The 26,963-nt window shown below is 41.4% G+C and overlaps 1 protein-coding gene across 5 annotated transcripts; it reads right to left on the bottom strand.

Moving 5' to 3' along the window:
* Positions 1-479: 479 nt before the first annotated feature.
* On the bottom strand, positions 480-26,963 carry pfkfb4a (6-phosphofructo-2-kinase/fructose-2,6-biphosphatase 4a). Of its 5 annotated transcripts, XM_084061235.1 has the most exons (15): positions 20,796-21,085; positions 17,146-17,262; positions 16,736-16,832; positions 15,318-15,384; positions 15,026-15,100; positions 13,874-13,930; positions 13,653-13,774; positions 10,863-11,070; positions 9,434-9,580; positions 8,575-8,679; positions 6,956-7,085; positions 6,383-6,445; positions 6,149-6,213; positions 3,888-3,992; positions 480-1,809 (listed from the first exon to the last, which is right to left on the bottom strand). In XM_084061235.1, the coding sequence occupies exons 1-14, from the start codon at positions 20,902-20,904 to the stop codon at positions 3,933-3,935; spliced, it is 1,422 nt and encodes a 473-aa protein (XP_083917361.1). In that variant the 5' UTR covers positions 20,905-21,085; the 3' UTR covers positions 480-1,809; positions 3,888-3,932. The 5 variants fall into 5 exon arrangements, with proteins under 5 accessions (XP_083917361.1, XP_083917362.1, XP_083917364.1 ...); XM_084061236.1 differs by lacking the exon at positions 3,888-3,992; XM_084061238.1 differs by lacking the exons at positions 480-1,809; positions 20,796-21,085 and adding an exon at positions 26,656-26,963 and having other exon boundaries at positions 2,244-3,992.

Below are 26,963 nucleotides of genomic sequence, written 5' to 3'. Positions count from 1 at the left end.
AACATGAGACCAAAATACTTGATAGTCACGTGACTGTTTGCCTTTTGTAGTAAAATCAAATGCATTTATATAAAAATAAAAATAATTATAATACCAGCTACTGTCCCTGCCCCGGTTGACATCCTTATTTTTAAATGTATCAATTTAGGGGTCCTTGGCATGAAAAAGGTTGAAAACCACTGTTCTAAATGGCAGTGGTTCACAAACTTTTTAGCTCAAGAGTCTTGAGGCTTGGGTCCCGGCTCTCGGGGAGACATCAAATTTCTCTTTTGGGTCTTGAGTCTTGGGACTGGCTTGGCGTTCATGGAACGGAATAAACCAGGCTGTACGGACCAGACTTTTGTCAAACCTGGATTTGACTTAAATCCAGGCTTATTTAATTCTCCTTTCGTGTAATTGGCCCTAATGGCTAAGAAAATTGACAGTTGCAGCCCTTTTATTATCACCATTTACTGTACCTTTATTTGAAGACAGCTGAAGAGTGAATTAAACACGTTTATGTATAAAAATAACACCATTTTATTAGATTGCAGCTTGTTTGGCTTGGCAGATACATAGTGGAGTAAAACCTCATATAACACACCGCTTTGAGCAACGTTACATTTCTGCATTCCAAATGCCTTGGGTTCTTACAATTAGATAAAAAATACTGTGGAGCAAGATTCAATTTGAACATTTGGAATTAGCATCACTTTCCTTCTATTAAATGTATATCTCCAAGGACAAGCAGTAGAATTTAATTTCAACATATATATATTTTTAAATAATCATTTTGTTTATCGTCAATATAACTTCCATAGGGATGAATTAGACTGGTCATATTGGAAATCAGCAGGAAAACAATGACCTAATCTATTTCGTACCACTGAATCACCACACAAAATAGATATGAGTTTCATATATTATCAAAATTGCACATATACCGGTCTAGTCACACATATGCATATAAAACAATCATTTGCCAACACAGTTAACACATCAAACACACAGTAAAATCACAGGGGTTGTGATAAGTCACACAGTTAATACTGAACACAACATTAACCTTCATTGTTATACGGTAGTTCCACTTCACATGAATATCAACACACGGTAATAAAACCCAAACTATGTACAGTAACAGGAGTTAGGGAATTAAACCACGACCCGAGTGTTTCCAACCCCTGTGTGCAAGCGAGACACGTTCCCATTCGCCGGGTCTACAGTAGCTATGTTGTTGTGTACTGGCAATAAGATAACTCTGGAACTCTCATATATAGATACTCGAATATTCATTCAGGATATCCACGGACCATGGGCTGTACTGCAGAGTACCGAGCACCTCTGTATCATTATTTAATTATCCACATGAACCCTAGTGTCCCTATTCTGGGGGCAAACCTTCGGTGAAAATAGGCGAGCTCTACAAGCTCACAACGCCTTGCAACGTGCTGTGAGCCTGTAGTTCGCAAAGAGATTTGGTGTAGAGCAGAAAAAAAGGAAGGGGCCTAGTAAAAACCCTGTAGTAGGGGGACTTCGGTCAACGAAGTATATATATATATATAGAGCTTAAGTGGTTATTACACAAAAAGGAGATTGTGTTGTGGTCTGGAGGAGGTGGGAGTGAGGCAGACACTGGTGTGAGTGGGGGGGTAGTAGTGCACGTTGGTTCTGGGTGTAATGGGACCAAGGCAGGTTCTCTGAGAGGCAGAGGAAGAAGAGTGGTCCTCAGACTTCAAACACACACCACTTCAGTGTACAGAAGCCAGGTCAAGAGTGAGCCGGGACAGTCTGCAAGGCATCTTCAGTTGTTCGATGGACGTTTACGTTCTGAAAAGAGAAACACAGCTGTGTGTCACATCCAGTTTTTTTTAGATCCACGGTACATACTGTACAAAGCAAGCCTCACAACAATTAAACATTCTGCCACTTTAAAGTCAAAAATAAAAACACTTTAAATACACCTGAAAATACTGATAGAAAAGGGGGCACTAATATTGAGATTATGTTTATGACAGGCATTATTGATAGCCGTCCTCATAACTGTGCTGTATTGCATTAATCACAGACAGTATATGCTTTGTGGTAGCAATAAAAACTGCAGATTAAGTTCGCATAATTTGAGCGGTACCTTTTTAATATAAAACAGAACTTTTAAATGAAAAATAAACAAATGCATCATCACACAAATTAGGTGTAGTTTGAATGGCATGTGTATAGATTGTCATTATTCTCACACAAAGCAGAATGAACTACTGTCTGATGAACAATCGACATTCTGTGCAGCCTGGTGAATAGCTAGTAGTGATTTATTATGCTTCCCAGTGATAGCTTTGCATATGAATGAGGGGGGAACCTTATGTATGCACTGTTGTTAGCAGAGTAGATGGAGCAAAGAGAGGTCATTATACTGAACATTGGATAATCTGTGGTTGATTAGCAAGGAAAAGTCTCTATTAGTTTGTAAGGGGTTCATCACAGGACAAAAAAAAAATCCTGCCAATAACCCCTGTATTTGAGCAAAAGGACTTATAAAAGATACCCCATCAAGTCATCTGTGCAAACATGCTTAGTCTCATCAATCACCAAGATCATAACATTTAGGATCTAAAAATGCTAATGTTCTCATTTTCGGGCAAAAATAAAGCACGACAAGATTGTGGGCACATATATGCACGAATGCAGCAGCACTAATCAAGTAAAGTTTATTCAAAGAGACAGTAAACATCGTTTAGGAAATTACAGTTCTGAGGAATGATATGAAGCAAAGAACCTCGTTATTTCACTCCCCATTTTAGCCATTATTTTGCCAATTCCCACCCCTGCACTGCACAGCATATTAGTTCCTGTCACTGACAACCCCTATGGTTTGATAATAACAACCACGTGTCCTCCTCCGATACACATGGAAGCCACCAGGCCACTTCTTTTCCCCCCCGACAGTGAGGAGTTTCCCCGGGGAGGGCGTATAACGCATGTGGAGGAACACGCTATCCCTCCCAGTTCCGCTCCCCGATGAACGGGCAACCTGACCCAACCAGTAGCTAGTGCAGAGAACGTCGTCTTCTTCCCCTGTGCCAGCTTCCCACCCGCAAAAACACAGCCAATTGTGTTCTGGCCATGATGCCAGAGGCACTATGGAGACCTCTACATTATTCTACATATCAAACAAAATATCGAACAAAAATATTAAACCGCTTAAAGCGCTTCTGGGTTTCCAGGATCGTTCAGAGATTATGGCTTATAGATACAATTCTCATGTAACTAATTGGTCAAAAAAGTAACTTACAAAAAAAATATTTCTTGTGCAAAAATTGTGGCAACGGGAAGGCAGACCTGATATATGTAGCATAATGCTACTCACAGTATGACATTTATAGTTTTCTGACTGGTACCAATAACATACAAAATACACAGACAAATATGATTAACATGAACTAAATTGATTAGAACAAAGGGATAAATGGCTGAGTTTTACTTTGCTTCACATGTTGTCAGTCCAATGATGATTCACAAATCATTCATCTGCTTTTCATAAATCTCCCAAAAAAATAAATCTGAGAACTGACAAACAAACCCGAGGCAATATGGCTAGTCGTCACAATTTAACTGGATTCCAGTTGATTATCATCACATTGTAAAGTTCTTGAAGAAAAGTATCAGCACTGTGAAAATGTTCACCTAATCCAAAAAACACTGAAGTAGAAAGCTAGAGATGACTGCTGCTGATTGGGCAAACTGCTCGGAGGGGGTGGAGTAGGTGGGGTGTGATGAGTGGGTGAAGGGGGGACCCTGGCTCACGGGTGAGTTGGCACCATGTGTGAGTGGGTGAAGGAAGGGGGGACCCTGTCTCACTGGTTAAGTTGGCACCATGGGTGAGTGGGTGAAGTGGGGGGACCCTGACTCACAGGTGAGCTGGCACCGGGGTGTGAGTGGGCGACCGGGACCCTGTATCACTGGTGAGCTGGCACCGTTACCAAAGCCTCCTCTGATATCCGCGACACGTTAACGTTCTGTTTCAACGATAAAAAAGACAAAAAGGTCAGGGGTGAAACATGATGGGATTACACACAAGTGTTACTGCATCCATCAAGATGATGAAGAGGGTGCAGCATGCTTCAATTTAAAAGGGCAAGAGCACTTTGGTAGATGTTTGGGTTGTGTAGTTTACCTTGCCATGATGTAACTCAAAGGTGGACAAGAAATGTAAAATAATTGCTCCATTGATTAGAAATTGATCATTCAAAATATGTTCGTGAAAGTCACTCTTTTAGCACATAAACAAACACAAACAAAGCTGATTCAGACAATATAGAACATCACAAAACCCAGTACTGTTTATTTTTTTAATAAAAATGTCAACTTCCTGGAGCAATTATTTTTGATTTCTTTGATACCTTTGGAGTTACATCATAGCAAGGTAACTACACAACCCAAACCTCTACCAAAGTGGTCTTGCCCTTTAATGGGATGATTCATTATTTTACAGGTTGATCTTGTTATTCTTTTAGATGGCTTAACCGGCAGTTACCGTTTTTTTTAATACACATTTCTAACCACATGCAAGTAATCCTTTTTTTAAATAACAAAAAGCACAGAATGATTAAAAAATTCACGGGTGTAATTTACGTCTTAAAATAAAATGTGAAACTCTTATGAGGAAAGTACTAGAAATGTGGCTAACTGGCCTCCAGGTTTTAGGCAAGGAAGGTAGATTAAGGAATAGACAGCGCTGGACGCCAGGGCATGCGCAATGACACTCATGGGTGGCTCGAAACCCGGAAGTTCGATGAAATACACTTCAGTGTATGAGAGCCGGCTTGTGAACAAACACCATTTCTGAACGATTGCGACCGTTGTCAGTTAAATCGGTTCAGGAATATAAAAGAAGACATATCACAGGTTGTTTTGTGACCACTGGTTTTTCGATGTGCACAGTAGGTAGTTTTATTGAGGCATCTAAACAGCGGCAGTTATCGTTTTAAAGGCTCAGTAGTATCGCGAGATTGGCAATAATGCGATACTTTGGCACGTTCAAAAACTCACTTTGTGCCCTTTAAATACCTTTATATAATCATACAGTGTACACATCGAAAAGCAACACAGCAGAAAACAATGTGTGATACGTCTTCTTTTATTTTCCTGGACCGAGTATTTTTTTACAAAGGTCTCTCAGTCATTCAGAAATGGTGATTATTTATAAGCTGGTCCGCCTGGCCCTCATTGCCGCCAATGTATTCCATCGAAGTCTCGGCTGCATTTTGCCACCCAGTGCAACGAATCTGCCGGCTGGAATTGCTGGATAGAGAAAATGCCGTCGGTGTCCTTTCCTTAATTTAGCTTCCTTGGTTTAAGGTACATACTGACTGCTAACACGCCATTTCCATCAGTTTCTTTCTTGTTAGCAGTGCTATATATACTGATGCGAGTCATGAGCGAAAGAAAGCATTACTCTTAGAGCTGCATACAGGCCCAGATCTATTATTTATTAATGTTATTGCATGCAGCAGCTATCAAAGTGGATCAGTATCATTCCAGATCAAATTTCTCAACCACAACAACACACCATAAAATCCTTTTAATGCCCCCAAGAAGGAGCTCAGCAATATTAAAAAATGAGCTTCAACAAGTCTTGATCGCATGCAAATTATCCTGCATGTTCAGAGTCATAAATCATGCCATTTTGTTGTTTGAGCTCAGTTCGAAATGAGCTGCAATAAACATCAAGGGTTTCATTGCCATACAGTGAATGTCACAAAGAAGTACAAAGACATATTGCTCCCTGACAAAACAATATTTACACAGTCACACTTTGAGGCGTATTTAACTACAGGGTGTGTCGTTGAAAATTAAAAGGCATTAAGCAACAGTTTTTCTTCCCTTCCATGCTTTGTAAAAAATAACCTCCCTCAAACAGGGTTAGTAAATACACTGTAAACACCTACTCTCAGCTCTTCATTATTATTATTGTTAATAAAACTGTTTCCAAAAGCATGCATTTGAATCCTATTCAAATGCATGTGTTGTTGCACTTGAAACAATGACAGGTAGCACCTAAATAATCTTCTCATCTGACCTGTGTTTTGGGACATTCTGTGACCTCTCTTACCCGTCACACAATGTTCAAGCTGTGGTGTACAGTATGTGTGTTCACATATACAGTACCTACCTCTGGTCTGTCTCTGTGAGTGTTGACCGCTTCCACGTTTAAGCAGATGGATTCCACCTTACAGCCTGAAGCCACAGAACACAGTGTTGGTTTATTCTTAGTTTAGACAGCAGAAGATCTTTTTATAGTGGACAGTGACTTTGACCATTGAGCATTAACCACTTGGCCACTATTTTCCAAAAATGTCAAAGAGTTTCAACATTTGCTATTTTCGAAACATTTGCCCAGACTTACCGTAGGCCACTGGCGTTAGCTTCAGCACAGTGTGCAGCGGGCACTTCAGGTAGGGTAGCTCTTCTGTTTGAAATGAAATGCACACAGCACCAAGTTAATGTAGTGTTCTAATCTATCATTCTTTAGAGGTGTTATTTACAATAACAGTGATTACATTCGCTTCTTCCCATTGTGGAACCCTCATTCCTGTGTTTGTCAGTGTGTTTCATGCACATTGTTGATTTTATTGAAGTTTTTGCTTTAGATACGACAGTGAACAGAGACACGGGAAAGGTGGGACAGAGGGGAGGATGACATGCAGTGTAGTGCCTCGACCGGGTCAGCTGTGAGCACTCGTAGAGTCACACCAAGGGGGAGGCACTAGTCTCCCGTAAACGGATGTATGAGATCACCGCCTACCAATACATCTGCTGAAATCTAAATTCAATGCAGGGGCTACAAGCTCATCTGGCTACGCAAGACTCCCGGGGGAGAACTAGCTTCACCAGCTCTGCTACATCTCCAGCTCTTATTTGGTGTTGATGATGGTGGTAAAAACCTTAATCATACCATGTGGCAGCGAATAAGACTGACCTGCTGACTTGTCCAGGAAGTAGGCCAGCAGGCAGCGCATGACGGCCTGGTGACAGATGACCAGCACGTTCTCCTGCCTCTCCAACTCCATGATGACCGGCTCCAAACGCTGGACCAGATCCTCGTAAGACTGAAGGAAGAGCAGAGGAACGGTTAGATATTCAAAGATTTGCACACATTTTCACGATTTAAAAAAAATAAATAGCCAAAGTATAAAATAATGGTTAAAGTGGTTAAAATCTAAAGTGAGACCGGTGCTTTCCCGGTTTTAATGGGTTAAATACATTTTTGGTGAAGTATTCAACTACGTTTTGGAAAGGCAAGAATTATGTGTAGTCTACATGTCACAATCAGGAGGAGATTTCATTTAAGTTTAGTTTTTAACCTCTTTTCCCTCATTCTACAATCTTGAAAACGTATTTCTAATAAAGAAAGAGCAACTAGTGAATGTGAGAGATTGGTTGCTAGGAAGGATGCCTTCATGTTGCAATGATTCATGTCAGGATGCCACATTAGACTTTTCACTGTGCCTCGTAAAACTAAACATAGCAGTAAATCTCCTAACTGTCTCACACACACACAGTATCAGTAAGTGTTCAGTACACACAGTGACAGAGAAAGAGAACTGCCTTGACACAGAACAAACACCGACAGGCCAAGGACTGACAAGTTGAGTTGGAGTGGAAACTAAACCCATCAAGGTGTGTGTGAGAAGCATGTGAAGCCAGCAGTAGGACTGTCACGATTACAAATTTAAGTTGACGATTAATTGTCACTCAAATAATTGCGATTAACAATTTAATTGTTTGGCATTGAACAGTATCGGAACATATGAAGCCTTTTAGGCTTCGTAATCAAAAGTTGCACAGGGCAGATATGACAAATAACTGAAATATACAGAAAGACATTATTGACATATTTAATAATTTTTATACATGTATAAGAAAAAGCAGAAATAGCAGATCTACAAGCTTACAACACGTCAGTTGTAGATCTGCTATTTCTGCTTTTTTTTTTCATATTTGGAAATGTGTGAGAAATTTCAACATGGAAACGATTACTGTCATTATCTTAAATAATCGTGATTAGACGGTTATGTAATAATTGTGACAGGCCTAGCCAGCAGGCTGTCAGCACAGTACTGTGGGGCCTGTGTTGTCGAGCTGGGCGGAAGGAACAGAAACTAATGACCGTATCAATCTTTCTGTGTGAGAATAATGAGGAGGTAATGAGATGGACTGAAGATGGGAACACACCACGGGGAATTCAGGCAAACACATTAAACAACCTGTGTGCCGAGAGGAGAGGGAGGGGGGGGGGGGCTAGCAAGAGAACCAGGAGTGAAGGCTCTACTTATTGCCATGCTGGTATTTAGCCAGATCGGTCTGAGAGGCAGCTTATTCATGCTGGAATCATTAGCAAGAGGCATAAGTGGTCATTAGCCATCTGGATGCTGTTGTTAAACTGTGAGCTCGTCATACAAATCAGCTTAAAAGGAGCTCAAAGTGGCAGACAGTACGGTGTCCTCCTGCAAACATCCCAAGGTACATACAGACAGGCCCACGTCATGGCATTGGCACCACCACACAACATCAATGTTAAAAAAAACGATATCTGACCTCTCCTTTGGGGTAACGGTAGCGATATTTGTCCTGGTCCCTCAGGGCGAACTCCAGAGGAAAGTGACCCTGGATCTCCTCGTACATCATCTCCTCACACACACCCTGAGGACACACACACACACACACACACACACACACACACACACACACACACACACACACACACACACACACACACACACACACACACACACACACACACACACACACACACACACACACACACACACACACACACACACACACACACACACACACACACACACACACGTTAGCCTTGTTTACCGGTGCACAGACAGAGATGTGTGGCAGGCTGCTCCACCAAAAACAGCAGCAAATGGACTTAAACTCATGGATTAAAGCAAAATAAAATCTCACGACTGGAATAATTTTGTTAGGCCTAATATGCGATTTGTGAAACAGCGGGAAAGGAGCACACTAGTTTCATTATCAATTAGCACAAATATGTAGAATGATGGTGTTTTGCCATACAGCCAACTAGCTAAAGAAATTGCAGATCGATGCTCAAGTCGCGGCCATACCAGCCCTGACAAAAAAAAAGGATAGTCATTTTGTGTTTTAAAACAAAACGCCAGACGCCAGAGGGTTAACCTTTGCTTTTATGACATATCTGAGATCATTAGGATTTTCTGCAAGTGTTGTTTCTGCAAGATTGATGCATTCTATTGCTAGTTTGACGAATAACCAAAAATAGGCTATCTACAAGCTTACAACACGTCGCAGTGCTATTTTGGGTGCATGACACGCTTCCATAGAAGACATGCTGACTTCTGCGGAATCCAAATGACTTGAAACCGGTCGTGGTGACTGAGAACTGTAATCCCCATGGACTTACGGCATCGATCTCGTTGAGGACTTTCCACTGCTCGTAAGGCACGTTGACGGCTTCGGCCGTCTGGATGGTCCTCTTCATCTGACTGGTCCACACCTTCAGGTCACTGATGCCCTGGGCCCGGATGAACTCGCCCAGCGCCCGGGCAAACTGCAACGGAGAGAGAGAGAGAGAGTGGACGAAGAATCAGTGAATGGATGGGGGAGGAAAGATAAACCTGAATGATTCCCCTCATCCTGGGAAAGTGGACTAGAAAGCCAACAGCTTAAATGGATAAAACAGCACAAGTCCCACAAGCACAAGTAGGTCCATGTGGGATCAAATCTCTAACCGGTTTGGGGTAAATCTGGTCCCTGAAGCAAGGGGGTGGGGTGACACACCAACTCTGCTCATATAACCCTCATTTCTCTTTGCACCAGAAGAGTCAAACTCTGAAGGCACAACTCTTCGTATAAAAAAAACTGTTACTTTTCAGGATTCAAATTCAGTAGCAAAAGCAGCAGATCTACAAGCTCAAGCTTCGAGCTTGTAGATCTGCTTCTTTTGTGTGACGCTGTAGCATGATCAAGTTGGGCATTAATTTACAACAACAAAAAACACGAACACGATGCTGTCAAGGAGATCTGAAATATGTAATGTTATTAATTTAAGAGAACTCTAAATGACATATACATTATGTATTCTGCTCTATGGATCTTTCTCCCCACAAACAGCCAACAGCTGTGGAGTGTCCAGCAGCTGTGGAGTGTTTAGTGACACTCACTCTGATCTCCTGTACTAGGTGTTAGTGCCATGTGTTTTTGTCAAATAACAGAAGGGTGTTAAAATGAAGGAAGCCATCTTTCTTCTGCAGTTGTTTCAGCTAACACCTCACCCTGAAGGCGTGTGTGTGTGTGTGTGTGTGTGTGTGTGTGTGTGTGTGTGTGTGTGTGTGTGTGTGAGTGTGTGGGGGGGGGGGGGGGGGGGTATTTAAGTCGAGGTCAGTCTTGGCATGAGTCGAGCCAGACCAGGTTTCCGTTGCATTGACATGTCATGCAAGTTTGGCTCCTTCACTCGAGCAAAATCTCTCATACTTTGAAGTGTGAATTCTTGTCTTTCCTCATTGTGTGTCTTATGTTTTTGAGCACACCCACTACAGATTCTTGAATTGACAATGTAATGGGGCGGCAGTGGCTCAGGGGTAGAGTGGCCGGTGGAGCGGCCGGATGGCAACCGTGAGGTTACCAGTTCGATCCCGGGTTCCCCCAGAGTTAGCGTCGAAGTGTCCTTGAGCAAGACGCTGAACCCCTAATTGCTCCCGATGAGCAGGTTGGTGCCTTGCATGGTTTCCTCCGCCATCGGTGTATGAATGTGTGTGTGAATGTAATGCACAATCTATGTAAAGCACTTTGGATAAAAGTGCTATATAATGCACCATTGACAATGCCGTTACCTCTTTGCCCCTGGGGGAGAGCCCGGAGTCCCCGCCGATGCAGCCCTTGACGTTGAGCTCGCTCTCGCCGTGGCGACACAGGTAGATGGAGCGCGGCGTGATGTGGATGTTCATGAGGTAGTAGACGATCCGGCTCTGGATGTGGTCCAACACCCGGTTCACCAGGTAGCGGCGGCCTACGTCCATGATCTTAATGAAGGACAGATCCCTGGGAGAGAGAGAGAGAGAGAACCAAAAAGCAAAACACATGGATTCAAGCAAAAATAAAGTCTCACAGCTGGAAAAAATGAGGCCAACTCATATTATGCCATTTGTGAAACAGTGAGAAAGGAGCCCCCCCCACCCACACACAAGCACTGTTTCCTAAACCATTAACACAACTTATAAAACGATGATGTTTTAATAATGTTGTTTGTAACGAAGAGGTCCTCCGTTACTTATAATTGGCACTATTTTGCACACCACTTATTTTGCACATTATATATTGTAACAGTATTCATTGATTTATTTATATTTGCACAGCATTTTGCACTTTACTCTTTTGCACAGTATATTTGCACACAAGAATATTGGATCAGGATGGGCAAGTGCAATATAGTCAGTGCAATACCATAAGAGGAATGTGCAATATGTTTTAGTGCAATATAATATGTGGCAATATATATGGGATGTTGGATTGTGATTTTAATACTGCTTATGTCTGTCTGTTCCAGGGTGTTCGGGCAAAAGAGTCCCCAGGGTGCCCGAGCACCATATATGGGTTTGGACTGGACCACAGTAGAAGAGAGAGGGGGGTTTTGGGTTGTATATTGGAAGCTGCTAATAATGTGATAACGTTTGTGTTGCAATAGGGTGCTTAAGTTATATGTATTTACCAGGGGTATTGAATTGATGCAGATGTTTAATGGAATGTGTGGTTTAGATCTGTTGCATGTTTGAGGTAACCTGCAACATGGTTGAACCCACAATTGATTGACTGACACTTGATTGGCTCAGCTGAGTATAAAAGGATGCCAGAAACAAACACACTCAGCTTTAGTTTTAGTATTAGGACATGGTGGAGCGGCCGACCACCATGCCACCTTTTGCTGCTGATGCTTTTATCCTGTATGTGCACTTTGGCTGAATAAAAGCACCTTTGGTTTGCAATCTACATCCTGACTCTGTGCTGTTTCCAGCCGCTTATTGGGCCAGTCCTTTACATTGTTCCTGCTGTTCTACATACTGCCAGCCAGGTGAAGAAATCACACACTGAAGCTTTAACATTTGCTTTTAGGAAATATCCGAGACTATTAGGGTTTTATCGAAAATACTTCCTAACATATTGCTGGTTTGACCACTTCAAATGCCTTTATCTTTAAAGAAAATAATAACGTATGTTGAGATGGGGGTCCGCGGCCAAATACATATCATTATGGGGGTTCATCATGACATGAAAAAGTTTGAGAACCACAGATTTTTTTCAAAAAACTGTTAGGATTTAGAAGATTTGTAGAATCCCTAGAAGCAAAGATTTGAGTTACAAATGTTTGCTTAAAAGAAAGGATTCAAAGATGTGCACAAACGTTCACGATTTTTCAAAAATTGCAGATATACAAGCTCACAGTGCGGCACTCGGTGTCGCGCTATGAGCTTGTATATCTGCTATTTTTTTAATAGCCAAAGAAATCTAAAAATGACACAGATGCATTTCCGGTTTGAATAGGTTAAGTCAACAGAAAGCACACACTGGAGTGCTCCTCTTCCCACCGCCCACCATAGCATCACGTTTCAACGTCTCTCAAGGGTCCAGGGTTTTTGGCGGAGCACTCTGGGCACCTCCTCAAGCAGAAAACAACAACATTTTTGCGAGAGGAGTGCCACTCATAAATGCCACTTTCCTAGGCAGAGCGTTGTTGTGGAAGAGAGATACACCCACAGTCATTGAGCCATTGAGCAGAGAGGCGTTCTGATTTTGCGCCATCGCGACTGTAGCGGAAATTCAATTTACATTCCTGTTTAATTATTGATTTACTATTATGAAATTATTATTCAATATTCCTCTTATTTAAGTATTACTTTATACTGTATGACTGGATTCTGAATAATTGTTGTGATTATGTCTGAATGGAGTGTCCTAGCAGGGAAGGTAAACAAGAGAGATAAGGAGACCTGCTGAGACAAAATACTGCATCAGGGTCGTCTGATTACATTTGTTAACCTTACATCCTCCTGAAACTCTGCATGAACACAGAGTACATACAGAGTTTCACCAACACTGGGTTCAGTGTCAGTCAGACTCTGTTGCCTTCCGAGGCAACCGGATGCTGTTTTCTAGCACTTTGTCTGTTCTTATTTCAATCCATTACTCTCTTTCATTTTCATATCATCTTTTCATTATATTGTTGCCATCTGTTGTAATCAAATAAATCTACTAAAATACATTTATTCTTCATTCTCTCACCGAGGAAATATTTAATTTCCACAACAACGACCGTACCTCCTCACTCTAAATATTAAAAGTTTCACAAAAAGCAAAATATAAATCAAATCAAATAAGCAGAAATCAAATCAAATTGTGACTTTTAAATCGTTTGATTGTGGAGAGTGCACAGTACTGCAGATAGAAGAGCCACTACATGACAGATGGGTACTTTTTTACAGATGGAGTTTGTTTCCTCACTTGCAAAAAGCCACGGGGATTATTATTGTCATTTATTAGTTGTTGTTTTTTTCTTTTTCCTTTGAGGATTTGGAGTGATACCACTGATGAACACACTGCTCTAAGAAGTATGCCTTGCTCCCCCTCACCTGTCTAGGACTTCATCCAGAGTCTGGTAGGAGTTCTCATAACACTGAATCCTCTTCATGAAGTCCTCCACAGCCTCCTCCGTGTTACAGTTAGTGTAGTCGGGGCTGCCGAGTTTCACTTGCTAAAACAGAAGAACACAGGGAGGCCTAGTAAGCAGAGCAGGAAAAAAAGACACTTGTGTTCCTCCTGAACTAAGAGGAGACGTGTTCAATCCACTCACCACAATGTTCTCTTGTATGACATCAGGATCTTCACAGACAGACTCCACAAAGAACACCTGGACAGAAAAGAGAGGAAAGGGGAAAGCCATAAGGTTCTATGCAGCCTCCAAGAACACGGGATCCAATCCACTTTATTTATAGAGCACATTTAAAACAACAGTGTTGAGCCAAAGTGCTGTACACTCAGTAACAAAAAAATACTAAAATATACTAGAGCAAAACAATACACAATAAACAGGACAACATAATAAGCAACTCTCAGTCTCTTCAATCGTTTCGAAGGCCAATGAGTACAAGTGAGTTTTCAAATGTGATTTGAACACAGACAGGGTTTGAGACACTCTAACATGGGGTGGAAGCTCGTTCCACAGTTTGGGCGCTACGGCGGAAAATGATCTATCTCCCCGGGTCTTCAGCTTTGTTGCTGGGACCTTAAGGAGTGACTGGTCAGTAGATCTCAAGACCCTTGTAGAGTTATTTGGAGGTAGAAGCTCCGATATATACAATGGTGCCAACCCATTTAAGGACTTAAAAACAAACATTAAAGTCTTAAACTGAATCATGTAACGAACAGGGAGCCAGTGTAGGGAGGCAAGAATCAGGGATCTTTTTCATTACATATTCTGAACATTCTTGACCTCTCCGGTATATTTTTTGCGGCTTTTCAACACTTTCAATGTACAGACTGTTAAGCGGAAGCATTAAAAAAATTGTGCCCTGCACTCAGGCAGAGGAAGAGGAAGAGGAAGGACCGCAACAGCTGTGAATGCACTTATTACCGTTCCATTTCCCCATTTTCAGACTTCTTGAAGTCATGTGCGTGCTGAGCGGTAAATCATAATTATTCCGTTGCTGTTATGAACCTTAAAAAGGGATAGTTCACCCCCAAAAATACTTTTTTTCTATCAAGGAGACATTATTTTTGTTTTTGTCATATTCCTAAACCAATAATTTGATGACTGGCAGCGGTTCCGGTAAGAGAGTCTCCTCTGTGTCTCCTACCGGAACCGCTGCCTACCGGTCCGCTGGTCATCAAAAACAAAACAAAAAATCCATCAATTCAAGTCTCCATGGGGTGACTAATCGATAGAAAAAATGTACTTTTTGGGTGAACTATCCCTTCAATGCCTTGCAATCTAACGACAACGCACCTTAAAGCCATTCTGCTCAGCGAACTGAAGGATGGTGTCTCTCCTCTCTCTGGTCGTGTTTGTCGCATCAAAAACCTAAGAGTACACATGGAATACACAAGAGAAACACAAACTCAAACAGATGGCACAAAACCAAAGCGGATAGGATACAGGGGGGTACAGGACACAGGGGCACCCATAATCCCTATCAAAAAGACTATTGTTAATCTGGTTCATAATCCCACAATATTGGGACAGCCTTTTAAAAAGGACCACGCAGCAGCATTTGGCCCATGATATCAGTGTGACCTACCGCCACTTGTCCGCCTTCATCTGTGAGGTACTGTCGCACATCGTTCAGCGCCGCTGACGCACATTGTCTGCAAACAACACAGGGACATGTCAAAGCAAATCAAATCAAGCTTTATTTACGGAGAACATTTACAACAATTGCAATCGACCAAAGTGCGACCAAATCAGATAAAGACATAGACTCAAATGTGATTAAAATCTAATTAAAAAAAGTGTGTCTTGAGAAGGGCTTTAAAAGTCTCAATAGAATGAGCACTTCTAATGTGAATGGGCAGGCTGTTCCAAAGCCTAGGAGCGACGGTAGCAAAGGCCAGCAAAGGCGGTAGCAAAGGCCAGCAAAGGTCACTCCTACTCATCAGTATGAAACCTCCAAGAGCAACTTGTCGGCAGACCTCAGTGCTCTGTGTGGGGTGTAAAGGCTCCGAAGGTTCAGATAAGTATAAAAGGGCCAGCCCGTGCAAAGATTTATAAACAAATAATAATATAATCACAAATAAAAATTGACAGGGAGCCAGTGCAGTGCAGCTAAAACTGGGGTTATGTGTTTGCGCTTTTTTGTGCCAGTAGGGAGGCGAGCAGACGCTTTTTGCACCAGCTGCAGGCCCCTGAGTGAAGACTGGTCAATACCGGTGAATAGGGAGTTGCAATAATCCAGTCTTGATGATATAAAAGGCATGGATTGCCATCTCCAGCTGTTTAGGTGGGAGATAGGCTTTTATCTGGATTAACATTTGAAAGAAACTACTTTTAACAACTGAGCTTATGTGTTAGGGTACTGTCAAAGGTGACACCAAGGTTTTTGACAGAGGAACAGATGTTTGAGCTGAGGGAACCCAGGGTATTGGTGGATGGAGCAGTGTCATGCCCCAAAAAAAGATAATTCTGTTTTGCTTTCGTTGAGATTTAAAAAGTTTGTGTCCATCCAGATGTTAACATCATCCAAGCAGTCCTGCAGGGGCTGAAGTGAATTATTGGCATTGGCAGTGAGGGGTGGGTAGATTTAGACATCGGGCCAGGGCAGTGCCAGAGATACCAACATGATGTTCAAGTCGTGATTTCAAAATGTCATGATCTCTAGAGTATCAAATTCCGATGAAAGATCCAGGAAGACTAGGACTGAGGAGCTACACGTAGTCAAGTTACAATTTAGGCGTTTAGCCCAACGCTCTGATCAACAGCAACTTCAAAGTTCTAGGTCAGAGTAGACACCATTAACCATTTAAGCCCTTTTTAATACTTCATCAGACGATGGCGTCAAGCGGCATAAAAATAGCCGATCTAAAATACCTGCCTCCAAAAATATGGACACCAGACTGAAAGTGGTTTACATTTGTCAAACCACAACAGGGTGAAGTGGTCAATGTAGTGGTCAAAGTAGTCAGACCACCTGTGCTAAACAGACTGTAAAGGCTGACTCACTGTCGGATCTTCAAGCCCTCCTCGTTGTCTGGACGGAAGAACTCAAAGGACTTGTAGATCTTCACACACTGTCGCCTATATTGCCCAACATTGAACTCTACAAGGAAGGGAGAGTGAGAGATTAGTGTTTGACACTGTTTGAAATGGTTATGCATCGTCATTTTTATAAACATCAACAAATCAATGGCAATGAAAATCTAATAGATTTTTTATAATCTACTAAATCGATTATCCTATTCTACCACTTAAGTCCTACTCTACGCTTTGTCATACAATGGTATCGCACAAACATAGATCAAAGTAGCTGATCTACAAGCTCACGTCACATTGATGCTATTTTTTATTATATAATCGATTTACTCTTCACTAGCGTGCGGTGGCGTACGGTTCTCTGAGCTGTGGAACAGTACCTCTAGTGGGCACGCCGATCCAGTTGAGGTATCGGGTCAACTTCTTGGAGATGTAGGTCTTTCCTCTGGCAGGGAGACCTACTGTTACGATCAGCGTAGGACAGTTGGTCATACATACTGGAAACAGAGAGAGAAAAGAAACCTTTCAAAAACGCCTGCTGGGGAAATTAACTGTCCAAATGACAATAATAATACACTGATGTTTATCCGTGCTTCACAGCAACTCTTAACCCCCACACAGCTTTTGTTTTTAAAACCAAAGTGCTACAATTATCCACACCACTTTTGAAATTTGCTCTTTACAACGGGTCAACAGTAGCTTTTTTTAATGATATACTTATTGGCGAGCCCTGCAGCTTCACCACAAAACATTGCACATCAAAAATGAAAGTAAGAAAAACATTTGTACAAATCTCTTGGTGTACAACTCTATTCTCTTTGTATGATTTGTTTAGTGCTCCTCCCCCCTCCATTATAACCATTAACCATTATTTTATACTTTTGGCTATTCAAAAATAGCAGATATACAAGCTCATTGTAACTCAAATCTTTGCTTCTGGAGGTCCCTGGAAAAAAAAACATTTTACAAATGTTCGCTTCAAAAAATATGTATTCAAAGATTTGCACACATTATCACGATTTAAAAAAAATAGCAGATCTACAAGCTCATAGAGCGGCACTCGGTGCCGCGCTATGAGCTTGTATATCTGCTATTTTTGATTAGCCTAAGAAATCTAAAATGACAGAGATGCGTTCCTGGTCTTAATGGGTTAGGTCGGAGGATCAGACACCAACCTTGATATTTGCTACACTGTGCCCAGCAGAGTGAAAGCCCAGTCACATTGTAACCAGGATGGGGGAATTGTGTCAACAATGAGCAGAGGTCACAGAATGAAGCAATGGGGGGTCAATAAAGACATCTGGAGGGAGTGGAGATTAACTTTGTGTTTGTTTCCACACCCTGTCTACAGTCTGAGTCTACACAGCAGACTAGGTTAACAGTGGTGGAAAGTAACTAAGTACATTTACTCAAGTACTGTACTTAATTAAAATGTTTTTTACTTTACTGGAGTGTTCCCAATTTTCAATCATTTTACTTCTACTCCACTACATCTCAAAGACAAATATTGTACTTTTACTCCACTGCAATTATTTGGAAACTTTAGTTACTAGTTACTTTGAAGATTTTGATTATTATTACGAAACCACTTCAGACCTGTCCTATATATTTATACTTTGGCAGGCAATTTGAAAATAGCCGATCGACAAGCTCACAACGCATTGCTTTGCGAAGCGTTGAGCTTGTAGATCTGCTATTTTCAAAGGATTTTCTATACATTTTATACATTTGAAAACTTCTGAAATGGGGCCGTCTGCATAAATGAGCACTATTACTTTTGGTATTTTTAAGTATATGTAATTTTGAATACCGAACTTGTACTAGACTTTCTACAGTAGGGTATTTATACTTTTACTTAAGTAAAATACGTGAGTACTTCTTCCATCACTGGATTTTAGTAAGATGCCTCTTTAGTAAGAGACATCTTAATAGTAAGATGACGGCACTTTATCATTAGATCTTTCTTTTTTACAACTATTAAATGAAAGAGAGTCATGACACACAAGAGAAATATTGTCAAGTACGCACAATCAAACATTAACATCCTCATGTATATCTATGATCATAAGGATTCTGTGTAAATAGTTTCAATTATATTCTTCAATACTCTTGCATTTGCTAAATCAAGTGAATTCAATTCAATAACATTAGATTGAATGGCTTTTGACTGACTGTGTCCTTAGACAGCACTGATGACTCAACAGAAGCTGGTAAAAGCCCAAGGGTAAATAATGAATGACTGTCAAAGGGAATGTTTAACTTGCAAACAGATGCCAGAAATCTTTTATCGGCAGACAGACATATCGTACAGTATAATAGGCCATTTCCTCCTCTAATAACTAATTTGAACTATGCATGGCACCTCCAATTGCTTTACCATGCATGTCCTGAACACAACACGATTACCAGCCACACAACAGAGGCATCATCCACAGGGCAAATCACACAACAGAGGGCAATCAGGGCATCATCCACAGGGCAAATCACACAACAGAGGGCAATCAGGGCATCATCCACAGGGCAAATGGGCATTGGGATAGTTAACAATGTTGTGCTGGACATCAGTGTTGCCATGTTTGCTTATTATAAGCGACTGTAGGCTTGTTTGTCTGTAAAGTCGCTTGTAAATATTGGTAGTTGCGGGTTGCGTTTTTTTGGGCTCATTTGTAATATTTTGGCTTGTTTCCTACTGTTGTTTAAACCAGTGGTTCTCAAACATTTTCATGCCAAGGACCCCCCAAATTAACATGCATTTGTCCCTAACTAACCAACCCCCATCTGAAAATATATTGTGCCATGGGACCCCTGTACCAGATTTGTTGTTAGAATGTTTAAAATACATTAAAAAATTACTATATTTTTCTTTAATTATTATTATTTATTTTTTTTAGAAAATAGCAGATCTACAAGGTGTATTTTCAAATAGCCATAGCCTAGTTGCTTCTTATTGGGCTTGTTTTCCTAGGACCTGGTTGTCCTTATTTCTCTCGCAAAATCTGGCAACACTGCTGGACATCCCTATTATTACCAGTCCTTTCTTTCTCATCAATGCGGGTCAGTCAGTCTCTTCATTTTCAGCAACAAATACCAAACAACCCCCACGCACTAGTTACATAACAAACACAACCAATAATGGCTACAGTAGCTGCTGCATCACTAAAAAGGATCAATGTTAATAATGTTCTGGGTCCTTCTGGTCTGTGATGATGCAGTCAATCTGCACTCAGTGACTGAAACATGTCAACAACAACATCCTTTCTGTGGGAAGTTCTCGGAACTATAGTGTCATTTGGTGACTCAGTCTGAGCGCCAGATTAAAAGATAAAAAACACGACAAAATGCACGCCGCTCTGGTCTAGAAAACGTTGTCTGCCTGCTAGCTCTGGTCCATAGCGTTAGTAGGAGTTCTCCTTCTTAACGCTGTTACTGTTCAGCCGTTGCCCGCACACACCAGGCTGCGCAGCCTCTAATCTCTAGTCAAAATAAAAAACACACTTTCGCTGCTCACTAAAACAAAGACGGTTTTAAGATGTTGAAAGCCTACTTTCCTTAGTGGGCACACTCTGAGACCCCCAACTCACGTTTAAAATGCACTTTTTGGGCAGAAAAGAAAATATTCCAATGGATGGGGGAAAAAACATGCGCCCCCTACAGATTTGGTCAATGGAACTTTTCTATTGACAAGATCTGTAGGGGGCGTAGTGGAGCAACAAAAGCGTTTTTTCCATCCGGTGGAATATTTTCTTTTCCGTCCTAAAAAGTGTATTTTAGACGTGAGGTGGGGGGGAGTGAGTGGTCCCACTTCCCACTAAGGAAGATAGGCTTTCAACATCTTAAAACTCTCTTTGTTTTGGTGAGAAGCGAAAGTATATTTTGTATTTTAGTACAGACGGAGAGGCTGCGCTACACGGGTGTGTGCGGGGCAACGGCTGAAAGGTAACATAGCGTTAAAGGAAAACTCATTCTAACGTCTAAAAAGCGTCGCCTGCCACGTCGCTAGGGAATCGGATCGGCTCGGCTCTCTACGCACCCTTTCTTTGAGAAATGTGTTTCTCAGGAAGGCCATTTTTGTACGGCATCCAGATCTTCTTCAGCGGGTTCTGGGTCAACTCTCTCGGTGGTCCCGGGTTCTCGTCCATTCCTCTCTGGTTGCTCCCCGTGAACAAATGGAGGGAGGTGGGTGGTGGTCCCCGGCTGTAGGAGGAGTAGCTGAGCCAACAGACAGAGGGGGTCCTGCTGTGATGATGATGTTCTGAAGGAGACTGTCTGGTGGTCTTTTAGTTTCATCCGCTGCCTGCTCTGCAGCCCAGCGGGGTCACATGGTCACGTGGTGTTATACTTGAAGAGGAGACCGTGGGTGAAAATAACGAGCAGGGCCGTAGTTACTGGAATATGCGCGCAGCAGCACCTCTAGCGTCGTAGTAGTAGTTATGTTTTTGTTTTTTCTCTCCTCCATTCATTCAAACCTTTATTTATTCTCGAAAATATATTGAGGTTGTGGGCTGTGGCCCTTATTTGCAGTGTGTCGTCGAGATACATCATCACAGTCCAAGAGTACAATTTCATTTTCACACCAATAACACACAATACTATAAGAAAGAGGCCAAAATTGTGAAAGTAGCAGATTTGCAAGCTTTGATCTGCTATTTTTTGAGCAATGATAAAACAAAACAAAACTGAAACTTCCCCTTAACATGTGACAATACACACAAGTTTAGACGCAGTTGCAGACATTTGTGGGTACACATGTCTGCAAACAATTTTTAATTTTTAATTTAAATTGACCATGTGTTATTATGTTATTATGGGAGAACACATCTTTAATTTAAAATGTAAGTCATTCCAAGTGGTTGGGGGGTGCAATAAAACAAAAAGGCTGTTTTTCCCAGTTCAGACTTTACTTAGTTGGGAGACCTTCTTTGTAAATGTAGGAGTTGAGGCATTACATTTAGTTTGACTCAACTAAATGTAATGTAAAATGTAATTTGACTAAATAGCAGATCTACAAGCTCACAATTCTTCGCAACGCCATGACATGACAATTAGGCCAATGTTTGACCAGTTTTTATATAGTTGTTGATCCACTTCTGATGCAATAAAGAAAAAAAAGTCTTAAATGTCCTTAAATTGTCACTTCACTGTCATCTGAGGACCCCCCAAAAATCATGTGGGGACCCCCCTGGGGGTCCTGACCCACAGGTTGAGAACCACTGTCCTATACACTAGCCATTCACTGAGTCAACACTGTAATTAACTGATGACATGAATGCACCATCTGGGTGTTAATACTAAGTAAGCAATTAGTGTTAATTGATTTTTTTTTTCATTTCAATTTTGAAAAACATGTTTTGCATTCATTGGTCATTATTGTACTGTAGCCTACCTTACAGAATTTTGGATACATGTTTGTAACACTATATTATTAGGCTACAACTGTATTATTATTATTGTTTATTGTCTCCGCCAGGAGAGTTTGTTTTCACTTTCTGAAACTGGGACTAACATTGGTCAAGCCTCACGTGACACGTGACAATACGGTGAAATAGTGTGATCTGATTGGCTAGTGACGTATAGCGGCCTATAAATATATGTGTCACTTTGAAGGAGTCTGTGCCTCTTTCAAAGTGAGGTAAGACAGGAATAATCACGAAATGGCTGAGAAATGGCGGATACTGTAACAATTGGATAGGACACTTACACAGACAGGACGGATAGGACACTTACATAGACAGGACGGATAGGACACTTATACAGACAGGACGGATAGGACACTTATACAGACAGGACGGATAGGACCCTTATACAGACAGGACGGATAGGACAGTTATACAGACGGATAGGACACTTGTGTCATGTTACTATGACACAGTAACATGTTCTATTTTTTGTAAGAATTAGAACATAAGAACATTCCCAACATTCCCAACACAAGTCTGCTGGCGGAGACTTGTGCTCCGAGGAGCACTTTTTCTAGTTGTTATTATTATTATTATTGAGAGATATTGTGTATGTGCTAAAAAATGTAGCCTGGCATGGCCAGACTAATATCACTGCATAGACATTAGTCTGGAATCTCTGTGTGGAACCTGCATTTCTGAGGGGCAAATAAAAAAAAGGTCCCTCGCAACTTCGGAGGGAGAGAAATGGAATCTCTATTGAGAGGGGCCAGACCTAATCTGCCAAGGGATTTTTTTTTTTGCAATGGCAGATTCGTCTGGAACCAGGCTACTAAAAATGTCCATGAGATGGCAGCATTGATGCATATACAATGTGTGTGTGTGTGTGTGTGTGTGTGTGTGTGTGTGTGTGTGTGTGTGTGTGTGTGTGTGTGTGTGTGTGTGTGTGTGTGTGTGTGTGTGTGTGTGTACACGTGTGTGTGCACGTGTGTGTGCACGTGTGTGTGAGAGAGAGAGAGAGAATAGAGAGAGAGAAGAGAGAGAGAGAGAGAATTAGGGAAGTCATTATGGTTAGTAAGGTAGTATACTGTATTATGTATAAAGTGATCATATAAAGTGATCAGTGCCCCCCCCCCACACACACACACACACTCACACATTTTAAATAGCACTGAAATAATTAGTTTTGGTGACCTGTATAAGAGCACACTACTCTAGAACACACTATTCTGTATCCTCTAACAAGGAAATAATCAGGGCACAAGTACATTTTTGCTAATGTTTTGACTCTGCCTTCTTGTTTAACTGCATTGGGGAATAGTGTAGTGTAAATGTATGTGTTATTTACGTATATTGCCACACACACACACACACACACACACACACACACACACACACACACACACACACACACACACACACACACACACACACACACACACACGTGCGGGTAACCGGAATGGTCGGTGCAACAACTCAGTCAGACTTGCATGTGGAGCAACAGGGCCGTAACCCAAATACGGTATGAGAGGAGATGAAACGTTCAGTTCAGTTCAGTTCAGTTCAGTTCAGTTCAGTTCAGTTCAGTTCAACTGTATTGTCATGTGTATTATAGTACAATGAGATGCTTGTGCTCCGCCGCTCTCTGTCTTAACACACAGGGCGGAGAGCCAGAATAGGACAAGTATCTCAGGCCTTTCTCGCCCTCCAATCCCCTAGCTGCTAGTATAGGCTGCTGTTGGAGCCAAAATGCCTTTATATTTATTTTGTTTTGTTATATGTAAATTAACGATGTGGCCTTGGTGATAATGACACTGACGTCATCTTAAATCACAGTGGGTGGCCCTAATATCTACCTCATGGTGCAGAGATGTGGCACTATTACTCACCATGGCAACCACCACAGGGGGTGGTAACTAATTTATACCTGGTGATTGTGGCCAGGTGCGCAATGGGGGAAAAAACATTTTTGACCGTGAACATGTTGCCACGTAGGTCGGCAGTCAATGCTTTTGTTTGAGTATATTGTGTAGTGTATCTATGATTTATGGTCAATAAATGGATTGACATTATCCAAAATGATACAACAGCTCTGGACATGGAATTCATGCAGGAGTCCAACTAAACTCAACCCAGTTGCCCCTCGCAGTAGGCTTAAAGGTAAAGGCTCTACAGCTGCTATAGAATATAATAATATTATTGGCACGTTCATCATTTCCAAAACATAGCAGACAGCACATCACAGGCGGTTTCCCGACCTTTAAAATCATCAAATCATATAATTGTAGTGGAGTAAAAAGTATAATATTTTCCATGCAGTGGAGTAGAAGTAAAAGTATTGAAAATTGTAAATACTCAAAAAAAGAAAAACTCAAAATTGTACTTAAATACAGCACTTGAATACATGTACTTAGTTACTTTACTCCACTGGCTAATAGCAGCTGTCCATGATGTGGCTGGTCAGATATTGGTTCTGAGACATATCTGTTTGGTTGGAAATATATTTGTGCCAGTGTTTATAGAGAGAACACAGGCACAACAAACACTGTTGTGTTTGTAGTAGGCATACCACCACCACACATTCTTTCTTTTTTTTGCCCTAGGACACATTCTGTTAGTGTATTGTTGTGTCACACATCCTACCACACATTCTGTTAGTGTATTGTGTTATGAACAGAACAGGAAATAGACAACAGTTTGTTCACACAGTATTAGCCCCTCCTCCTAGCAGCTGTGTTGCCAGATTCTGCGAAAGAAATAAGCAACCACGTCTATGAAAACCAGCCCAAAAGAAGCGACCACATGAGCACACATATTACATCGGCTATTTTCAAAAAAATCTTGAAAGAAATGTGCAATATTTGCAATAGTTTTGACAACACATTTAAACAACTCTTTTGTGCTCCGTGGCATAAAATATTTGTCTAGAGTCATATCACATCTAGAATTCGGGCCGCTACACGGCCCTCACACCTACGTGGCACCGCCGATCTGACTGATATGCCCATATATTGGAGATCTCTGTGTCTGTCAGTCCTTGTCCCTTTTATTCCCATATATGGAGAATTGGAGATCCCTGATGTCATCAGTATATGCCCATATATGGGCATGCTGATATAACCATTCATAGGGGTGAGCAATATGGCAAAAATATCATATCATGTCTATTTTTTCAGGCAGAATCACGATCCACGATCTTATCACAATTTGTATTTGGGATGTAGGCCTACATGACACGAAAATGACTGAAATATTAATGCGACTTGGGTTGCTAAGTTATGGAGCACGGGCATTACCGCGATTGACTGAAAATAGATAGAAAGTGAAAAATTTCTCGGATTGAATTCAGTTACACATTAATGCATTTATCTCATATTTACATGTCGATTTAAGATCTGACATTTAACTGAAATGTAGGCTGATATTAACTGAGGGTTTTCTGCTCTGCTGGGCTAGTATCTCCACGCATGCGCTGTGTAAACTGCAAAAATGTGACGTATATATCGCATTATAGGACTCCCGGCACTGGGGCGCAAAATTATTGCGCAATCACAGAGTTTCATACAACTGTACGTTGTGCAAGTACATTAACGGTGCGGGAAGCAGCTATCCCAATACCCTCTCCAACGCTGACTCCGAACTCCATGGGTGTGCCGGCCCTGATTCTGGTAGCTGGATATTATAGCAAGCAAGCCCAAACAAGCGACTTCACAGAAAAAACAAGCCCAAAGTCGCTTATAATAAGCAGACATGGCAACATTGCCTAGCAGCTGTGATTGCAGAGCATGTAAGGTGGGCGGGGCTGCAGGGCATGTCATTTCCCGATTTAGCCTGCAGTGTTCTGCACTCACTCACTGTATCTTCACTGAAAGTGTCTGTTAACCATGGCTTTGTCCGTAAACATACTGTATATACACCTCTATATTTTTACACAGTAGGCTGATTACTCTTATTCAAACTGTTTATTCATAGCTACAATTAAAACATTTGATCTTCAACAACAGCCCTTTAAAAAAAACACATCATCGAATGATAATAATGGTCGTGTCCACTGTCAGAATAAAAAATGCAACTCAATAATAATGACAGCATATCGACTGCATAATAAAGCATTTGAATAACCTAAAACTCGCTCCCAATAGTGTGACAATAATAGACAGCAATCAACATAATAATATGCACTTATTGGCCATTGGTTTGTGTTGGTTGGTCCCAGGGTTATTTTAAAACGTGTGATTGTTATAATAATCACACATTGCATTGGATACAATGTCACAGATCACAGCAATGGATACATTGTATCCATTGCTGTGATCTCTGACAGCACGTCGCCTTGTTTACGTCTTGAACAGGCTGCTGCACACAGCACTGACAGACCAGACCAAACCTCCTTGTTATTATACTGCTGTCGGAAACACGCACTTCTCCACAGTTTGAACAAATAAAAGCAGCAAAAAGCCTGTTAAAATGTCAATAATAAAAACACTTTCTTACCCGCCGGTCGACTGGTGTTTGTGTCCGTGTGTCTGGGAGGAGCGGAGCCTCTCATCCTCCTGTCTGTCAGTCTGACTGTCTCTGGCTCTGCTTGTAGGAGCGATCTGTGATGGAGCGCACCGTCCGTCCGTCCGTGTGTGTGTGTGTGTGTGTGTGTGTGTGTGTGTGTGTGTGTGTGTGTGTGTGTGCTTAAAGCACAAAGTCACATTGGAGAGAGAAGAACCACAATAATAATAATAATATTAAAAACAATCCGGTGCTGATTGATGTGATGTCTACAGGAGAATGATGATGCTTCTTATCTTCAT

This window comes from Gymnoscopelus microlampas (genome assembly GCF_963454915.1).
Source record: "Gymnoscopelus microlampas genome assembly, chromosome: 7".
NCBI lineage: Eukaryota > Metazoa > Chordata > Actinopteri > Myctophiformes > Myctophidae > Gymnoscopelus > Gymnoscopelus microlampas.
This window is presented reverse-complemented; position numbering and strand designations above follow the sequence as displayed.

Excerpts from the sequence above, each read along its gene's own strand:
- pfkfb4a (XM_084061235.1), bottom strand. The coding sequence starts at position 20,904 with ATGGACGAGAACCCGGGACCACCGAGAGAGTTGACCCAGAACCCGCTG. Across the intron at positions 15,101-15,317 it reads ATGAAGGCGGACAAGTGGCG|GTTTTTGATGCGACAAACAC; the intron begins GTAGGTCACACT and ends GTGTACTCTTAG. Across the intron at positions 9,581-10,862 it reads TCTCCCCCAGGGGCAAAGAG|TTTGCCCGGGCGCTGGGCGA; the intron begins GTAACGGCATTG and ends TCTCCGTTGCAG.